This window comes from Nilaparvata lugens, chromosome 1 (assembly GCF_014356525.2).
Source record: "Nilaparvata lugens isolate BPH chromosome 1, ASM1435652v1, whole genome shotgun sequence".
Classification (NCBI taxonomy): Eukaryota; Metazoa; Arthropoda; class Insecta; order Hemiptera; family Delphacidae; genus Nilaparvata; species Nilaparvata lugens.
In genome coordinates, this window is record NC_052504.1 from 77,061,241 (window position 1) to 77,082,218 (window position 20,978).

At 33.2% G+C, this 20,978-nt stretch overlaps 1 protein-coding gene across 1 annotated transcript; it reads right to left on the reverse strand.

Annotated features, from left to right (window-relative positions):
- Positions 1 to 2,791: 2,791 nt before the first annotated feature.
- Positions 2,792 to 19,610, reverse strand: LOC111059024. Its single transcript, XM_039440367.1, has 10 exons — positions 19,418 to 19,610; positions 16,382 to 16,461; positions 15,774 to 15,895; positions 14,495 to 14,637; positions 13,697 to 13,858; positions 12,494 to 12,707; positions 11,347 to 11,522; positions 7,913 to 8,046; positions 6,897 to 7,016; positions 2,792 to 6,274 (listed from the first exon to the last, which is right to left on the reverse strand). Exons 1-10 carry the CDS (start codon positions 19,447 to 19,449, stop codon positions 3,501 to 3,503), a joined length of 3,957 nt encoding a protein of 1,318 aa, XP_039296301.1. The 5' UTR covers positions 19,450 to 19,610; the 3' UTR covers positions 2,792 to 3,500.
- Between the last annotated feature and the right edge of the window lie 1,368 nt (positions 19,611 to 20,978).

A 20,978-nucleotide genomic window follows, 5' to 3' on the forward strand; every position in this document is an offset into this window, starting at 1 on the left:
ACGCCCTAAATCATGGGATATCTTCTTATGCTCTTATGTTATCTTATGCTCTCGCCAAGTGAGTACAAATGACGACAAGCACGAGAGTGTGGATGCCTGCTGCTTTGCCAAGGCTCGTCCGTCTTCTCTCCGATTTTTGACGAAACAAGGCGAGCGAAAGCTATCCAAGTGAAAGTGAGTGGTCAGCTAAACATCCAAAAATATATATTCCATCCAGGCACTGGTCATATTGCATTATGGATGGCAAGACCAACGTGGCCAAGCTTACCAGCGACTTGGCGAGAGTGTGGACTAGGCATAAATTTATTTCTGACTGCATTATCCCTCAGACCCAAGTAACTATAGACCAATTAGTCTTATCAGTAATTTAGCAAAATTTTTTGAAAAAATCATAAAAAAGACTTGCGATGTTCTTGAACAAGCATAATATAATAAATAAGAATCAATATGGCTTTCAAATATGTAAAAATACCGAAGATGCTTTAATTAAATTTACTAGGTAATATCGTCTCCCAGAACCCTAATTCTAATCTAAAAACCATTGCTGTTCAATTAGATATAAAAAAGCTTTTGATACCATCCCTCATGATTCTCTTTTTGATAAACTCCAAATATATGGCTTTAGGGGAGTCTTCCTTGACCTTATTAAGAGCTACTTGTCTGATAGAACCCAATCCCTATCTGTAAATAATGAAACTAATACCACCGAACTCACCCCTTATGGCCTCCCTCAGGACACTGTTCTATCGCCATTACTTTTCATAATTTATGTAAATGATCTATTAAGTTTAAAACTTAAAAGCTCAACTATAATATCCTTTGCTGATGATACAGCAGCTATTTTCTCAGGAAGTATGTGGGCTGAGGTTCATGAAATTGCAGAGCAAAACTGCTTGAGCATAAAAAAGTGGCTAGATAAAAATACTTCGAGCTTAACATACAAAAAACCAACTATATTGCCTTTTCTTTCAATAAATTAGGACAGCCAGACAGAGAATTAAACTTGAAACTCCATTCAAATTGCAACCTTGACCCCAACTCCTGCACTTGTCCTATCATTAGTAAAGTTGAAAATTGTAAATATCTAGGTATCTATATAGATGAGAACCTGAAATGGGATATCCATATTAAATTCATTTGCAGAAGGATGAATTTTAGAAATTTTATGCAACTAGAAAAATTCTGAATCCAACTCATTTTAAAATGCTTTATTTTGCTATAATTCCCATTTGGAAGAACTGTTCATAAAGCAGAAATTAATAATTAAATCTATTTTAAATAAGCCCAGATTTTTCCCGACTGACCTTATATTCGAGGAATTCAAGGTTTTGACAGTTAGACAGTTATATGTTGAAAATGTAATTAAATATTTAATAAAAAATAGAACCAATTTTCCATGCACCAACAACTCATTAAATAGACATTACCGCTTGAGACCTACTTCAAATGAGTATTTGATATAATACTAATATTGAAACAATTATACGGCAACTTATTTATCCAAGTACTATAATAATCAATAAAATTCCGGATCATCATCTCAACAAAGCTAAAATTACAAAGAAAATGAAGCAGGAAATCATTAATTGGGTAAAAAGCAATTATTTTTTCAATCTTTAAATTATTGTAACCGTTTCCTTGATCGTTAATTCACATCCTATCTTCCCTTCCCTCAGCCATGCCTATCTACCTACCTTCTTCCACTTACCTATCACACACCCTTCCCTTTCAGTTATACCTTACCTGCCTATTACATGGGAAACCATAGTTGGCAAGGTATTTTCTCCCTCTTTCTTCCAGCACACATCATTTTAGCAATATTGTCTTTTAATCTGTTAATATCATTGTTACTGTTATTGTTTTGTTGTATATTGTATATTATAAACACATTGTATTTTTGTGTGTTGTGAATAAATTGAAATTGAAATTATCCAATCTTAATAACTTTATTTCTGACTACATTATCCATATAAATTCAGAAGAAATACATAAATGTAGTTCTAATATCAGCCAATACTACAGGACTACCAACAGCTGAAACATCCTTTTTTGGCATGTCACATATTAGATGGTAGAATGCATGTTTTTCTTACCTGCTGAGCTGAGCTGCTGTTATTCGTGGTGTTGAGGTTGACTGAAGAGTTCAACAGGATTGGCTGCAGACCACCAGAAAATGCTGAAAATCATTTCAATATTCCAGTCATACTTGACCATTTACAGAAACATCTATCTCTTTCTATTAGTTAAACTTGCATTTTTTGTTGGGCTCCTTAATCATCAGTTATTATATTGTGTGAATTTTAAATGAAATTAAACTTCCTGTTCTTAATATCGATATCCAATTGAAGCAGCAATCTTCAGAATAACCATTTTATACCCTTGAATATATTTAATTATACGTTCATTCGTTTCGTTTATCATGTGCAAATTATGTTTTACAACACCCCTGAAACTACGCACCGTAGATGATGATGATATCGCTACAAGAGATGTAGATTCCCAAGTATACGCATCTTACATTGAAGAAATTTTTCTGTATGAGATAATCTCTAATCTGTTCTTGTGCTCATCATAAACATTTTTGTTTTTAATCCTTTTTGAAATATATAGAAGTATGTAGCTGCTTCAATCCAAATTTTAAATTTACTCCAAATTATGTATATTACAATATTATCTGTAAAGATCTCACATTTTTTATAATCATTGATGGATGGCTGGTTTATGATAATAAAATTCACTTCTCTTTCTTAAGAAATAAATTCATAATGAAGTTGGAAGAAGTTCAATAAAATTACTCGAAAAAAAAATGTTTATTTCAAGTCACGGCAATTTACAAACTTGAACATTACCTTGAACAAATTAAATAACCAAATTACAAAGTTCAGAAACATTATCATCACATAAATCAGTACAAATATCACAGCCGAGAATAAAAATAATCAACCTTTCCAACAAATAAAAGTAAATAATCATATTCTAAGCTACATTACAAACATTGAATCCTAATAGAAACTGTATATTTGTACTGAAAATGCTAACCGTTAAACTATATATATTTTAAATCAATGAACTGAACATATTTACCTCTAAGAAGGAAATTAGCTACATCATTCAGCAAGATAAAAAATACATTACAAATTATCATAGCATGAGTCCACGTGTTGACGTAACTCCCTACAATAGATCTTCTATTTTATTAATAGTCCAACAGATGATAGTTTATACACGATGAGAGCGACTCTGTTTGATTCTTTATCACAATAATTGAATAAAGCTAAGGATTACGATCTAAACTAGAATTAAGTAGGCTAGTTATTCAATATGTTCAAGTAGAAAATTATTCATTACTTAGACGACATATCATTAAACTGATATTAAACTTTTCATAGTATAACTTATCATTAAGGTGGATTGTTAATTTCTAATAGATAATACAAACAGCACATATTCATAAGTAACAAAAATATATATGACAAGTGTGCAACTCGGATCAGCAGCAATTAAACGAAGTCTTTTTCGAAGCTTAAAGCATTCCTAATTAGGAATGAAACTTGAGCTGCAAAACTTTGACAACTGACGTTTTCTTTATAGGATCGTCCTCCTATAATGATATCTGAGTTGGTGACATCCTCCAACCACAGATTGGCCTCAACCATCTCTTGGAGCAGTTCACTGTTCAACAGGGACTTGGGCACGGCCAGCACCACTGATGCCAGGCAAGCAATTACTTGCTCCTTGATTTTGGGCTCATTGTGGAACCTGAGTGCCCAAGTGGCTTCCAAGAGCTCCTTTCCCATTCGATGAGCCAGATGAGAGTTGACCGCTGAAGCCATCACCACGGCAAGGGTGTGCAGGAGCCTCGACACCAGCAGTAATGAGTCCTCGGCACTTTCTTGTGTGGACTTGTCGCAGCGAAACATGATTCCTCGCGTTGATTCGCCTCTGCCCCGAACCAACGGGAAGAAGAAAGAGCCAACAACTGAAGCAAACACATTCTTTTTACCAACCGGCATACGAGCTGATGGATGACAAAATACTCTCGTCTTTTTATTTATTCTGTCTTTAACCATTTCTTCCCAATTTGGTTCCTTTGATTTAACTGTTTCCTTCTTTGGTATCACGATTTGTAGAGACATACTTTCCTGGGCTTGTCGAATGGGATCTTTCGTGGGATTCGATAACAGTTTAGCAGCCTCAGCGATGACGTCAAGCATGAGCAATCTGTGTGCAATTGAATATCTTCTGTTGTCTTCATGGAAACACTTGCACAGAAACTCGGCAGAGCGCGCCGGATACACAACTAGTACCGCTAAAGCACCGGCAAATCGAAGGCTTTCAAAGTTCTCACAATAGAAATGCATGTCTAAACTGAGAAGGATCTCTAACAACTCCAAACCAAGAGATTCGTCATCATCTGGAAGTTGTTTGTAAACTAGTTCTTCACACACTTCAATGCTGGCGATCCACACATCTGGATCTTTTTTGCCATCATGTCCATCAACAAGATTTTTTATAAGATCTCGCAAGTAGAGAGGTCGTTTCGCTTTCAAAGATGACACATCATTTGATAAGTCGTAAGGTTCCAAGTCATCACTATTACCCAGATCGGAACTTGCTTCATCGGTTACAACTTGAACTAATCGGGATTCAGATGGAGTGGATGGGCTAAGCTTCGTTCTAATTTCTGAGCTACTATATTTATCCAACTTTGAATCACGATTGAAGCTCATGGAAAACTCTTTTTTGAAACTTTCACAAATACTATCTACATCAACATTCGAAGCACTCTGTTTTTCGCTCAACATTGAATCAATTTCAGACTCAGAGAATTGTCTTATATCGTTGACAATGACGAGCGCATCCTGGCTGAGGTTTTCGTATTCGAATTCCAATTTCGGAGCTTTCTCGTTGCCAGAATCACTGTTGAGATGTTTGATGACACACTCGGCCGTAATCATACCGACAGCCCGAATCGTTTCTGAAGTGGACTCCAGGTGCACTGGCATGCCAGAAAATAGCCTCGACTGTAAATCCATTCTCACCGATTGATCCACTTTGCATTTCTTCAAAAGAAACCTCACACTCATGATAATAATTTTTGTGATATAAACGTGCTGCTCCAATGGCGTGTGTAGGAGTGCACTCTTGTCTGCCCAGATATCCACCAGCTGAGTTGCCAAATCAACCAAAACTCGGCTCAGTTTACTATTTTCAGCAGAATGAGCACACTGCACGTAACTCAAATAGTGAACTAAATTTCTAATAAGTTTATCTTCATGAGAAAATGTTAAGAAGGGGATTTTTCTCAATAGAACGTGACTCCAATGCTCCGACTGTAGTACTCGGTTGAGAATGACGACAATAGAAGAACTAGAGCAATGAGCGAGCAAGTTGACGGCGGCCAGCTCGACACAGCTGCTGTCTAGCAAACTCATCACTTCCTCAATGCTCTCCGAAAATCCTTCACAATTACTACAACAAAGCTTATCCATCACTTCAAAGAACTTAATCGAGGCTGGCGTCTTGCTGTAGCTCACCAAAATTTTTCCAAGTAGTTTAGATACTTTGTCCAACTCTAAGGGTTCACCAAGATGACTTCTAATTTTTGCAGAATAAATAATGCAGTTGATGACGTGAGTATACAGGATCCCAGAGAAGTGATCATTTAGAAATAAGTCTGGTACTTTACCACAAAGTTTATTCGCAACTCGATTCGGTAATGACACAAATAACTGGATACATTCTTGCCACATCTCTTCCTTGGTATCGAAAAGAATTCTGCTTTTTGTACTATCAGATCGCTCTTTCAAGTGATCATTAAAACCCAAGAAAGCTGATTCAATTCCATCACTCTCGATGAGTTTTCCGAGTAAATATACAACTATATCAGTTTTAGCCGTTTGTCTGTGAGTTTCTTTCAAGGCCTCACATAAGATGTTGATGGATTCATGGAGCATGCTAAGATTTGCACCGTCACAAGCAAATAAACGAATAACCTGCGCAGGTATTTCGCGGCCGAACTCATCGACTTTGCCCAGAACAAAGTGCAGGATTTGTCCGTAGAGTTTAGTTGAGAAATTGTCAATAGAAGTAGAGTTCTCATCGATCTTCAACACTTTCTGAGGCGTGACAGGACCAGGCAGACAATCCACAATCCTTTCAATTATGTCTTCGATTCGTTTGAAATCCTTTTCATTGGCAAGTTTCAACAGTTGTCGTCCAAGTTCTTCGACCGACACTGAATGGATTCTTCTATCTTCTTCGGCTGCAACAGCTGCAAGGGCAAAAATGGTTCCTGCAGCCCAAGTTTAATACGAAAAACATCACAATTTATCATAATTTCAATATTTCTAGTTTATTGACAATCAATTCGAGAACACCTTGAATACCATCCAGTAATAGATACACTTTCAAGTTGCAAAATATGTAAACGATACTAATTACAGATCTTTATTAACATTAGTACCTATCAAGTATCTCATCAGTAACCAGCCATCCAACAGAAAAGGAGCACATAAAATATCAACAGCTTATCTAGTTCTTGTCCTACAGAGTAAATAGTTATATAAGGTAGACGAAAACTGAATTTAACATTGCGTAAAACACTAGATCTGAATGGGAGCCAAATTTTATGAAAAAGTTATTTTCAAGATAAACAGCTCGATGTCGATGCAACAATGTTAGCGCATGATATTTATAACAAGCATTTTCAACAAAGATAATAGAAAAATAAGTAAAGATACGATTGGAAGGCCGGAGCCTCTAAGGAGCATGATGATGGGGATACGCACCGATTCGGTGAAGCACACCAAACATCTCCGACAATAGTGAGTTATTTAGAAAGATTATCACGACCTCACTATAGAAATACAAAAACTTATGAAGTGAATGCTTACCTTGGTTTGAAGGGAATGAATCATCCAATGGATTATTGAGCAAGATATTGGCATTGGAAGTGGTGGTAGTGCCAGTGGTCAAACCAGACAGAAGATCAGTGTTCGAAGACACACTATTTCCTGTAACACAAACAACATTATCATTTAAGTAGATTTGATGGAATTTGTGAATGAAAACTCTCAACGCACTTTATACACTTCCTTTCTGATGTTAACAAGCTGAACGGACAGAGAAAGTTGAAAGAGTCCGCTTAGAACGTTCACATAAACAATGTTATTCGTGAAATACTACTCCCAGCAGAAGGTCAAATACTATCCACTCTTGTTTGTATTTTCTTGCAATTGTGCAGAGAAAGAGAGCTTTGAGTACTGAATAACAGCTTTTGCACAATTTAAATTAATTGTTAAAGCCAAACAACGTGTGAAATACAATATGAAACAATCATGAAATCATAAATCACTTCAACACCCCTCACATTTAACTAAGATTCATCCAAAAAAGATGCAAAAAAGCTGAATAACAGCTTTTACACAATTTAAATTTATTGTTATTCACAAAACGTGTGAAATACAATATGGAACAATCATGGCATCATAAATCACTTCAACACCCCTCGCATTTAACTAAGATTCATCCAAAAAAGATGTAACAATCATTGAATACTACATATTATTCAAGTGATATTTAATAGTGTTTTATAATATCTATTCAATCTTGTCTGCACAAATAGATGCAAGAAAATTCTTGGATTAACGGTACAATAATAAAAAAACCAAAGACATGAACTCAGGTAAATTACAATGTACTTTTCAAAACTTTTTGTGGACAAAAAATGTATGCTCCTCAAGTGACACCCCTCCAACAGGAGTATAAAGGGCAAGCATCTTAAATTTTTTGAGTAAACAATAACTTCAAGAATCTTTTGGTTTGTTAAGACAATATAGCAAACCACAACAGAATGAAGGAGGTGCCTGAAGGAAATTGAAGAATAAGCTGGAATGTAATAATTTTTTACCATTTGTAACTGAAGAAATTTGTGATGCTGATGATTGTGGAAACAATGACATTGGACTATTAACACTAGGCACGGGCGCAACTGAAGAAAACGCAGAACTGAAATCAGCAAATTCATCCTCTTTTTTCTCCCCACTGAAAAATCAAATGGAAAATTCATTGTAACAAAATATGATGGAAATTGCATGCACATAATAGTTATAGTATAGACTTTACATAATTGTAGTAATTTTAAATGCTTATTATGTATGTTTTCAAATTAGACACAACTACAGTAACTATATTACCCACAGTATGGCCATTGACTGTCACGCATCTGATTGGCTGGCTCGATCACGTGGTACAAATCCGCAATTAAGATTCCAAACAAACTTTATAGTCCTATCTTATTGCATTGGAAGTTTGGAACTTATCACTTCATTTACCTATTGGAAACATATTTTGAACTTCCGATGAGTTTGGTATAACATTTTCGAAGGGAAATTGATTATAATTTAATATAGACCAATAAAGTTCATGCAAATAGCACTAATAACGCTTAGAGCATCAATTGTTCTTCCCTCGGGCTCCTCGCGGACTACTTCCTGAGCTTTCGCGGACCACTTTTTGGGAACCACTGATCTAGATAAATATGCAGAAAGATAGATTTCAATTTTATTGTATTTTCTCATTCAAACTCTGGAAGTAGTCCGCGAGGAGCCAGAGGGAAGAAAAATTGATGCTCTAAGCATTATTAGTGTTATTTTTTTAACATCTTTATTGCCCATAAAAACAAAATAAAAAAAACTTACAAAAGAAATATTCTAGATATTATGCTATTTTACAAATAAATTAAAATTACATGGCACCACCCAGCAAGGGCAAAACCCTGACCGCTGAGTGAGAGTATCAGCTGTTTAGACAATATAAAAATTTATTTACTAATAATCAAAGCTAAAAAAAATCGAAGTTCAACAATAAATTACTAGTAATTATAATATTTGACTGATGTCGAAGAAAAATTTTTGTATCACCCACTTATTTATCTGTTCCATCCTCTGTCTACCCCTATTAGAAAGAGATTCTGACAATGCATTTGGCATGATATTTATTATTTTTGAGCTACGATACCCCAATTGTCTTCGAACTATTGTCAAATCTGAATAGTTAATATTATAAATGTTATGAGATGTAACTCTCAGGTTATACATAGAAACGTTATTATTCACTGTAAATTCATCCTTCCTCATCCATGCATAGTAGAGAAGTTTTTTTATATAAATTTGACGTACTGTCATCACTTTAAATTCGGCAAATGTTTCACTACTAGAAAAAGCCCTTGGCTTATTAAGAATTGCTTTTATTATCATTTTTTGAAATGTAAAAATGTTATTCATGAAAACATCATACGCTCCTCCCCATACCACTAACCCATATTGCAGCACCGATTGAACATAGGCAAAGTAAAGGACCGTAAGTAATTTAATGTCTAATATTTTACGGACTTTATAAAAGATAAAGGAAATAAATTTTAAGCGTTTACAAATATATTCTATATGAGGCTCCCACTTAAGGTTACAATCAACCATGATGCCCAGATACTTTATAGATTTTTCATTTTTTAGTTGAGGGCATGCACAATCCTTCCATTTCTCAGAATCACAATTTGTATGTATTTTTTAATCCATAGCATCATTTGGTTGACCAACTATTGTAGGAGAAAATGTAATATATTTAGTTTTTGATGTATTTATACTCAATGTATTAATATCAAGCCATTGTTTAACAATGGGTATTACTCTTTCTGCTCTCAAGTAATGAACTTTATTGGTCTATATTAAAGTATAATCAATTTCCCTTCGAAAATGTTATACCAAACTCATCAGAAGTTCAAAATATGTTTCCAATCGGTAAAAGAAGTGATAAGTTCCAATTTTCCAATGCAATAAGATAGGACTAAAAAGTTTGTTTGGAATCTTAATGGCGGATTTGTACCACGTGACAGTCAATGGCCATACTGTGGGTAATAATATTACCCACTGTATAGTTACTGTAGACACCAAAGACCTTAAAGAGATATAGACCCACAATGCCTATGCCTTCCCAATGATAGCTCTTACTTGAAATTGAAGGCCGCCATTGGGGTATTTTAGCACGAGATATTATATATTATTTATTTGTAATTCTATAGATCACAAAGGCATTGATCGCATTGGTATGTAATAATCTTATGGGTTGCCCCCTCAATGGCGGATTTCAATTCCAAGTACGACACTAGCGCTGCATGTGAGTCTATGCATCTTTAAGGTCTTTGGTAGACACAACTAGAGGCAACTGATGGTGAAATTGTAATTTGATCAGCCTACAATCTATCAATTTAATATTTGGTAACGTTAATCCACTATTTAGTTATACAGCTGCTCTCATATTAAAAACTCTTGTAATTATAAAAAATGTCCACTCTCGAATCCCAATGCCTGGTTCAATCATCTTCGAACATCTACCTTTTCAAATTTAAACATCTGATATGCTGTAACTAGTTCACTCTAAGAGCTTGTTCACATGACAGCGATTTACGCTCGGTTGTCGCTCGATTGGCAAATCGCTCGGTTTGCCAGCCTCGTACACATGACAGCGATTCATGAGCGGTTTGCGCTCGGTTATGATAAATAATTACTAGGTACAACATCTATGTACTCAATCTTAATATCTTAATCTATGTACTTAATAACTATATTACTCTTAAACATATATTACTGCTCTGATCGAAACCGCTCGGTTGACTGAAGACATGTGTACGCTCTCATGCCTGCTCTAGTATATCGAGCCGCCCGACAACCGAGCGGTTGTAGTCTGAGACTACAACCGCCGCAATTCTCCGGCGACTACTAAAACCGAGCGATGCATGTGTACGGCACCATGTGTTTCCCTATACCTGGCAACCGCTCGGTTTGTCAACCGTGCGACAACCGAACGTAAATCGCTGTCATGTGAACAGGCTCTAAGAATCACCAACTTGAAAAATGAACATTGCTTCGTTACAAATTATAAAGACTTTAAATTATTGATAGATTTTTTTTTTGTTTTTCTTTTCTTTTCTCGTATTTTCTTACTTTTTTGTTTTTTTCATTTTCCTTCTTTGTAAATTTCTTCAAATTGATATGTTTATAGGAATTCACCCCTTTTATTTCGGGGTAAATAATAATTATGTTTTAGTAACACTCGGCCTTGCGCTCAGGTTTTAACCTTTTCAGGGACCTTCCGTATTTAATATTAATACTATTTTACTTTTAACTTACTTTGTTAATTTGTCAATTGTATTTATATAATAATAGACATACAAGTATGTGTAATACACATATTAATCTGAAGGAAAAATAAACTATTGATTGATTGATAGAATTTAATTGAAGAACAATTCATAAATAATAGTAGGACGCATGAAAACAATCTCACCTTGAAACTTTGTTTTGATTGTTACTGAATGCAGAATTGAAATCACCGAATTCATTTGGAGTTTCTGTAGTTGTCGTACTGAAAAAATTGTCATTCGTTTCTACGGCGGTTTCCACACCGAGCACATCCAGAAGATTGTTGTTTCCACTGTTCTTGTTCGTGCTTTCGGCAGGAGCCTGCAAACAAGACACATTCTATTGAAACCATGAGCTTGTCTTTGTCAAACGAACACTTTTATTCTTAATATAATTATTTATTGCATCAGGTATACTTGGATAAAATTGGGCAGAAACTTTATAAGTAGTTATGCAATATTAGATACCGTAATTTTCTAGATTCATTTGAAACTACTTTCTTCTACTTCTTGTCAAATGAAAGTTATTGAGCTTGAACAAAATACACGTTTGTCAGATTGTGGAATGAATATTGAACTGGAACAACGAATTCAAAAGCATATTTTGTAGAGAAAATCATGCTGGAATTTTGAACAATATTGTAAAATAACCATGTTAAAAGACAGTCATTCGACTTGAGCCAAAGTAATTTGAGAAATTTTTAAAAGGATATTATTGATGATCACCCATCTATTATGGATACTTCAGTATATAAATAACTGTTATATTTTCAGGTCATCACAAACAGTGAATGGATTAGTAACAAAATCTAATGGATTGGAATCTAATGTCAGTTGGAAAACGTGCAGGTTGCTAACATGAATCTAAACAATATGTCCAAGAAGACATCTATTCATTTTATTTAATGACAAACATACGTACTGAGAGAAAAAACCAGGCATAGCCTTTTACTATATAACACAATTTAGAACAATAGAGTCTACATTTCCAAATTTCGGACATCTCCGGAAAAAAAAATCCGGATGAAGTGAATGATCAATATTGAATTTTGAAGGTTTCATAATAAAACAATATAATACCATATTATGCACATTAACAGTTCAATAACAACATATTTTACTATTCATTTTGAATTTTACATAATTAAAACAGAAAAATCCCCAGATAACAAAAAAAAATTATTATTGCAATGATTGTACTACAAACTACAAGTTTGAAAATACTGTGCTATAAAGCCGTATGAAATATATAAAATATTCTTTGAACAGAAATATTAAAAAAACGTCGCTTACTATTGTTTTTCCGTAGTTTGCTGCAGCACCTAAATCAATTTTCTTCGACGGTGTAGCAGATTTCGGCTTTCTCGTAGGTGTACAGAGTTTGTTTTCTATAATATTGGTTTCCTGTGTTTCTGAGTCTTTATACTCTTTGGTGGAGAATTTTGACACATTTTGGTGAGTGCTTGTTTGAATTTCTGGATCAGAGTCGTATCTTTCGCCATCATCACTGCAAAAATAATTAGGGTTTTCAATTAAAATAAAGAAACTCTGTTCAATATATCATCAGTAAAACATAAAAATGAACAATTTTCAACAAAAGATTCTCCTTGGGCTGGCCACTAACGGTAGAACATGCATGCCATGCACAATCTTCTTACGTTGTTGTGATCCCCGCGAAACACTTCAAGCAAAACTTCAAGTTTTTGTATCTCCATTTTTTTGTTTACTTTTTCCTTGCTGCTCTCGTTGAGTTGCATTATTTCTCTATCATTTTAATTTGTAGTTTTCTAGTGGTTTATCTATTGTTATTGGTTGTTTATTTTATGTATATTAAAAAGGAATATTACATTCTGTTCACTCGAATTTAATAAAAATTATCTCGAATTTAATAAAAATTAAATTTGAGATAATAATATTGTGGTCAATGAATAAATTTTCAATTAACTTTTTTTCAGAAATTTTACAATTGAGAACAAAAAAATGTCAATAAAATTAAAAGTAAGCTCAGATATTTCCTTTTTTGAATTTCAAGTCATTGGAATAGGCTAATGTATTTTGAAGAATGAATTGAAAGAATATTATACCTTATTATACTTTATATAAATTTATTGATTTCATTTTAGCCTTTATGTAGAAGTGGAAGAAAGTGCTTAACCCCCTCACACAAAGTCGGCGCCACTGAGTATTTAGTATTCATTTATTGATCAATTCATAATTCATGGAAATATTCCTATTCCTCTTTAAAATCGAAGAGACAAATTTGTCAAAAGAATCTTTATAAACGACCCAATTTCACAAAACAAATAACTTATGTGATAATCATCCAATTGTTGTACATCCAGGTAATTACAAGACGCATAAGATTTGATGTGATTCAATAATTAGCAAAATTATTTCTAATGAATTAGAAATGAAGATCGAATCTTCCCATCTTTGTCAGAAAATCGTTATATTTAATATAGGTTTCATATTCATATAATATATTTATTCTTATACCTATTGTTGGGTGATTCTGAATACGGTTCTCTTCTTCCTCCCATATCCTGATCCCACTCACAAATTTCTTCTTTCCGCCATTTTTCTCCATTTCCTGAAACAGTAATAATATTAAACAAATTATAAACTCGAATCTCTATAATGAGTGAAATACCTCTAGGCCTACGGAAATTGAATATTTAATTCATTATCAGGTGCAATTCCTAGTAAATTCTTGGTCCCATGATCTAAGTTTTAGGTTATCAAGACATACTATTAATATTCAAATTACGAATGAACAAAATGTTTGTTTATGAGATATAGTTTTCGTCGGGATCTGCACATTTTATCGATTATGCAATAAATATAATGTTGACCCATATATGAATGTTATAGAATAATAAATATTCTAAAAGAGAATATGAATTATGAATTATGAATATTCTTAAATAGAATGCTCATATTGTCAATTGCATGTCGCTATTATTATGCATTCAATTTCTATATACATATATTTCAATGTATTACACATTAAATTTGTGAATTTTGCAACGGAACTTGGATGAATCGGGAAAAGATAGAAAGATATAATAATCAAGCGCCAACAATCACATAGATACGGCCAGCCCGTCTTTCGGAGATGATAATACGTCGGTCCCAACTACCTAAAAATAGTCGTCATCTCTGATCATCATCATCCCTCTCACTCATTACCCACGCACAAGCCTGAGAGCTTATGTTAGCATCATCCTCAGTTATTATTATTATAAAATTGGCTTCAACTCTAACTATGTATCTGCTAAGTATTACAATAAATACCTGATATTTATTCCTTGATCCTTGCCAAATTCATCAATAAAGGTGTAATTTTCCAATCCTCTAAGATCATAGATATGCTCACGTGATGAAGTTACAACTCTTTCTGACCCGTTTCGTACCAGATAATTGAGCAATAGTAGAGACTGAAAAAAGTGATGAATAATATTATAAATAACAATAATTATTTCATATTTATAGAAATACAGAGTGTCACAGAATAACGGGAACTTTTAAAAACGCCATAAAACATTAGTGGGAAGGGCAAAAATGACTTTATTCAAACCAATGTAAAGTTCAAGACTTGCCATTTGAGAATTATTAATAACATATATCACTTTTTGACAATTACTTCTTTAAGATGGCTTCCTCCTGAACGAATATTCTCTTGAAATCTGTGTTGACGATTCCTCATTGATCGCTGGAACATCTCATCTGGGATATTGTGGATTTCATTTTGAATTATGTTTCAATTTTTAATTAATTCAAAATTATTGATGAAATTGTGAGCGTAATCCACTTGGTTGAATCATAACAGACAATTCAAAATGAAATTAACAATATCCCCGCTGAAATGTTGCAGCAATCGTTCAGGAATCTCAACACAGATTTCAAGAATGTATTCGTGCAGGAGGAAGCCATCTTAAAGAAGTAATTGTCAATAAGTGATAGATGTTATTAATAATTCTCAAATGGCAAGTCTTGAACTTTACATTAGTTTGAATAAAATCATTTTTGCCCTTCCCACTAATGTTTTTGGCGTTTTAAAAAGTTCCCGTTAATTTGTGTCAACCTGTATTAATTAATCGCTTCAATAGAAGATACGAACAAAGGTATTGGATTCTCATCACAAATGATGAGAGTAATTTTTAAAAATAAAAGTTTTATTATAATAATACTGAAGCACGATTGGGTTAGTCATAGCTCAAAGGGATGTTTAAAAAATCTAATTCAAGTTGCAGACAAATTAACCTAAAAATTAATTAACATAAAATATTGTTATTTCCTTTAATTATAACTGGATCAACTACCTTGTACGGTACATGATCTAATGTCAATGAGATTTTACTTATGCATTTTTCTCCAGCTGTGTCAATTGATTTGGAGAATATTTGAGAATAGAACTCTTGATTTTAATAATTTATAAATTGTATTAATTATAATAATTCCTCTGATTGCCAATGAATTGCATCCAGAGGAGTTTATTTAATATACAATTATCTTATATTCTTTTAAACAAATAAAAATTCGATAAATTTCATGTGAAATTAATTCAATTTACCTTATAAGTTCTTCTCCAATTTTTTCGATTGTCTTGCAGCATCCTTTTCCATAGCATAGTCATTACTTCTGGGAGATTTTCAAAAGTGTAGGTAGCTTGGGCAATTTCTTGCATCACAGCGCCTGCAAACAAAGAAAACCAAGATAAGCATACAGCATTGAAGTTATAAGTCTCATAAGATTATTATTTACCAAACACTCAATAGTAATTGAACAAATTTCAATCAGGATTTAGAGTATAGTACATTATTACCTGAAATTTCACTCACGAATTTCCGAGAGGTGAGTGTTAGTATTGAGTGATAAGTGATATGATACCGTATCTATTTCTACAACCACAATCAATTGAAAGTGAACTAATAATACAATCGGACTGCAATTAAATTTCGAGAGAAATGTTGATTACATTACAGTACTCCAGCCTCACATTTCAACCTATATTCTACTAAAACTTAGAAGTGAAAACTATACGACTCTAGGATTTTATGACTTGAATATCTAAATTATTACTATCGATACGATGAAGTATATCAATTAACATTATTTTGCTCTATTCATCAGTTACAAATTTGATTTTAATTGAATCAAAATTGAAATTAATGTCTATACCTGTTGGTCCCCATGCATCATCATTTGTTGCTTCACGAACCTTGGCTTCAACTTCAGTATAGTTCATCACCACATTGGTGCTGCAAAACAAATATTCAAAGATAAATAGATTAAGTTATACAAAACATATGAAATGGAAAATCTTCATGTATTAGAACAGCTATTACAATAGAATTTACACTTCAAAAACTCGTACAAATGCAATATGTTGTTTCAGTTGTTTCTACTTGAGCTTAAACTATTTCTTACCACGGCGCTTTTATAAGTTAGGCTATATAAGTTTTGCAAAATAAAAATCTTATTGTCGTTCATATAATTGTGATTGGCAAATTCGCCATGTAAAGGACATATTCATGTTTAAGGTCATCGATAAATTACATATTCCAAAATGAAAAAAAAATAGTTGAGAAAAGAGAATACTGTCATCTGTATAGATGTATGCTTAAATCGTAGATCTTAAACGTACGTTAAGCTCGATAAGCTGTTATTTGAACGAGTATATTAACGTTCATTCTAAAGCAGACTAATAGGATCATTAAATTTCATAATCTTCATGTTCAGAGTCTAGCCTAATAGCTCCAAGGCATATTCAAGTTTGGCTGTAATCAGTTCACCTTCCTTCTTTGCTTTACAAGTTGATGAGAACAGCTCTGAGCCAATCATTTGATAACAACACTGTTATCTCAATATATTTACTCAGTTGTAATTGATTCATTCTTTACGACACTTAAATTTTCATACCAAGACAAACTCGCAGAGATTTAATTTTTGCCTCAAAAATCGACGACAGCTGCGCGACACTATTGCGTGTTTCCACCTACAGTGCCAGTGCACGTCATTCTCTAATGTTGAATTTCTTCAATTTGGATCCAAAGTAACAATCAGTAAGATGGATATTTGTTTATTGAATAATAGTCATGAGCAATGGATTTTCGGGGTCAACAATCCATAACCATAATAAACGTGGAGAAGCAGAATGTGTCGACTAATCAAAAAAGTAGCCAGATTAATATTAAAAATAGATAATCTAGACATAGATTAACCTATAATCTAGATATAGATTATCAACTATTTTACATTATCTGATAGATCGTACTGCATAAGATCAAAACTTTCCTACTGAACGAAACTGATCTCTAAATTTTCAACCACATATATTGTGGTTTGGAAGTGAAGGTCAGATTCATTGCTTAAATGAGTCTATTGAGTCGCTGTGATATTCGACATTATAGAGGACACACTTGCAAACTGCACTCCATCATTCAGTTGAACAAATCAATTAATAAACTTTTTTATAAAGGCCAAAATGATGTTCAGGTGTTTTCATGTGAATTTTGAATTTTATGAATGTGATTAAATTGGTCATAGAGACTAGGCCTATATTAATTTCCTGTTCACTTCTCAAACTATATAAAAACAATAAATTCCAGTTCATCTACTCAAGTAGTTATGAGACTCAAAACTACATCTTTATTTACTCGGCATACAGTAAATTATTATAAAATTTATTTTAAACTAGTTCAGATGGATTTGTTACCTATCTCCAAATTACTGGTGTTAGTATAAATGTACTCTAATTATAGAATAATGTAATCAAAATTCGAGAGCTGCACATCAAAACATATATCACATTATTTTCCAAATTGTGGTAATATTCAATCTATAAAAAATGAAACACTCAACTCATTGTTTTAATAATAAGGTTCATTACTAACCGAATATCAAGTAAATCCAGCGGTCAAGCGGTGTTATAGTTGGTTGATTTCACGACTTTCAACTAGGCTACTACTTATGTAGCATACCATAACTTTACGTCATTCAAGTATTTAAGGAAATACTAGTAAATATTTTCAATTATTTCAAATCATTTTGTTTAAATTAATTAGACTTATGTCTATTAAAAACAAAGCTATATTAATTTTATTAACATATATTTAATCTCTGTTTATACTCTGTACAAATTAACTTGTGACTTGGGAGGGACATGCGCAGCAGAGAAGGCATACAGAGGTAGGGATACAACGGCTGCGAAGTTGCCGTTCTAACCGGCCAGCATTCCTCTAATTTCAAGCGCTCATGTTAAACATACGGAGTTTCTTGTCGGCTGACTCTAATCGACAAATTGGCAACTGCGCTTCTACCAATCACTCAATTAATTACTGTAATTGGCTGATCTCCCTCCATTTGTCTGCGCCGCATATTCCTCTAAGTCTGAAGTTAATTTGTACAGAGTATAGAGGTTAGTCTTGATATTGTTAGTTATATAATTAAAGTGGCATTATTATAATCCAGATACAATAAAATTATATTTGTTGTCAGCCGACAAGCTAAGACCCACTATATAGCCTACACAGAGGTTTCTAATAGCTGATGGCAACGAAGGGATTGAAATTCTACAAAATTATATTAATTGGATACTCATTAACAAAAGATTGAAGATTGAAAACACGGTTATTCAGAAATTTAAGGCTGAATAGGGCCAATATTGTACTCTTCAAGGCAAAATTCCATTCAAAATTTGCAACCAATATTTATTTTTTACGTGCACTTGAAAAATAAGTAATTATTAAGTAAGTAATTTGACAAGAGATAAAATCAATTAATGTAGGCCTAAACTTATTAAACTGAAATTTGCTTCAAATTATTTTTATTCAATACCTTCTTGAAATAATTTAGTACCCAAAAGGATATTCTAAATGGTAATATTAAATGGGATATTTTTTAAAGAGATAAATACCGTATGCATTTCTTAAATGATGATATAAAGTTTACAACAATAAGAAATGAATGAAATAAGATAAGTAAGGAAGAACGCCCATTAGTCAACAATATTTTTTTGCTAAAAAAACTTGAAAATAAAGTTAAGTTCTCTGATTCTAATTTGAAAGTAATCATTATTGATTATTTATTACTCTAGTTTCCATTGTATCCTAAACAATTACATTATTACAAAATTTATCGGACGACAATAAACAGATGACATAGAGATACGGATAGGCTAGGAAATTAAACTAAAGCATTAAAAAAACTACTTACACTTTATCGGCGATCTCTCGTACTTTCCACATTTTTAAGAATTGAAATATGAACAGAAAATTAAAAAATCTTAAATATAGTTGACATAAAAGATGATGTTTTTGGATAAAAACATAAATTCCTACACATCAACAGTACACTGTTCCAGTTCTAGCTTCCATTCCACAGCAGCTGACGCACAAGCTGTCACAAAGATTTCATGACGTAACCAGAATTTGTAAACATTTTTGATTAAAGATTAAAATATTGTACAATATAATGGATTCAATCATTTTCAAATTTTCTCTAATAATATTTATCCCACAACAATAAGTTTGATTTTGAGTAACATCATTGATTCAATCGAATTACACGGAAACACTCCTAAGCGGCGTGCTTTGTCTAGAAACAACAAGAGTGAACCGTTTAATTCTACGTTGTAAAGTGTGTTTGTCTCTAGATGTTTTTGAAAGCATTAAGATGTGTTTGCATACAAAAAAATATAAAATATAATAAAGAATTGATAGAATTGAAAAATAATATTTTACAGCAGGATCGAATAAAGAAAGCTTGAAAGAGACCTAGGGCTGGTGGAATTTATGATCTATTATTAAAAAAAGCTTGTAGTTTCCCATTCCCATTTCCCTCAAAAGTTAGATAACACAGTGAGTGATCAAAACCATAAAATAATGTTCTATACCAGTGAGACACGTATAAAATAACCAATGTTAATGGGGTGCTGAGTTCTTACTTTTGACTTAAGGCCAAAGTCGTTGTACGTCTGTTTGTATGTTCAACAATAACTTTTGAAATACTTGATCAACAAGCTTCACTGCTTCAAATTTTTAACACAAATATTCTTCGACTATTTTTCAGTAGTTTGTTGCACAACAAAATTTATGAACTCCTTCATCATTTTTTAGGATATAATCAATTACATTGAAAGTGCATAAGAATTTTTTTTTGTAATTTATCATTTGGTCAGTTGAAGTATTTAGAGTGACACATGACTCTATTCAATTCAATTCAATTTTTCTTGTGTCTGTGACCAGTGTATATACCGGATAGACATTGTCGATTAATAAAAACACAAAAGTTCAAATATGTACACTAATCTCAAGATGGCCGATTGAAGAGACTGACAAAACATACAATCTCCTCCTCACTCAAAGAATAGAGAGGAAGGTTAATTAGCTTCTCTCGGAGTACTTTCTTGAACACTCTCACCTCCAGCTTCCGCACATGCAGTGGAAGTCTATTGTAGATTTTTAATGCACGCATTGGGTAGCAAGTGTGCAGCTTAGCCAATCTAGAGTAGGGAAGGTCAATGTTGTCTCGCCCTCTAGTTGAATAGTTGTGTATCTGGCCTCTTGCTTGGAGTGATTGAAGTTGGCCCTTCAGAAGTACAAGGGAGTTCAGCACATATTGACCGAAGACAGTGAGTATTCCCAGCCTCCTGAACAGCGGGCGACAATGCTCCAAGTATGGTGATGATGTTATTATACAAATCACTTTCTTCTGTAGGAGGAGAATTCTGTGACATCCACTTGCATGCCCCCAAAGTGCAATCCCATAGTTGATG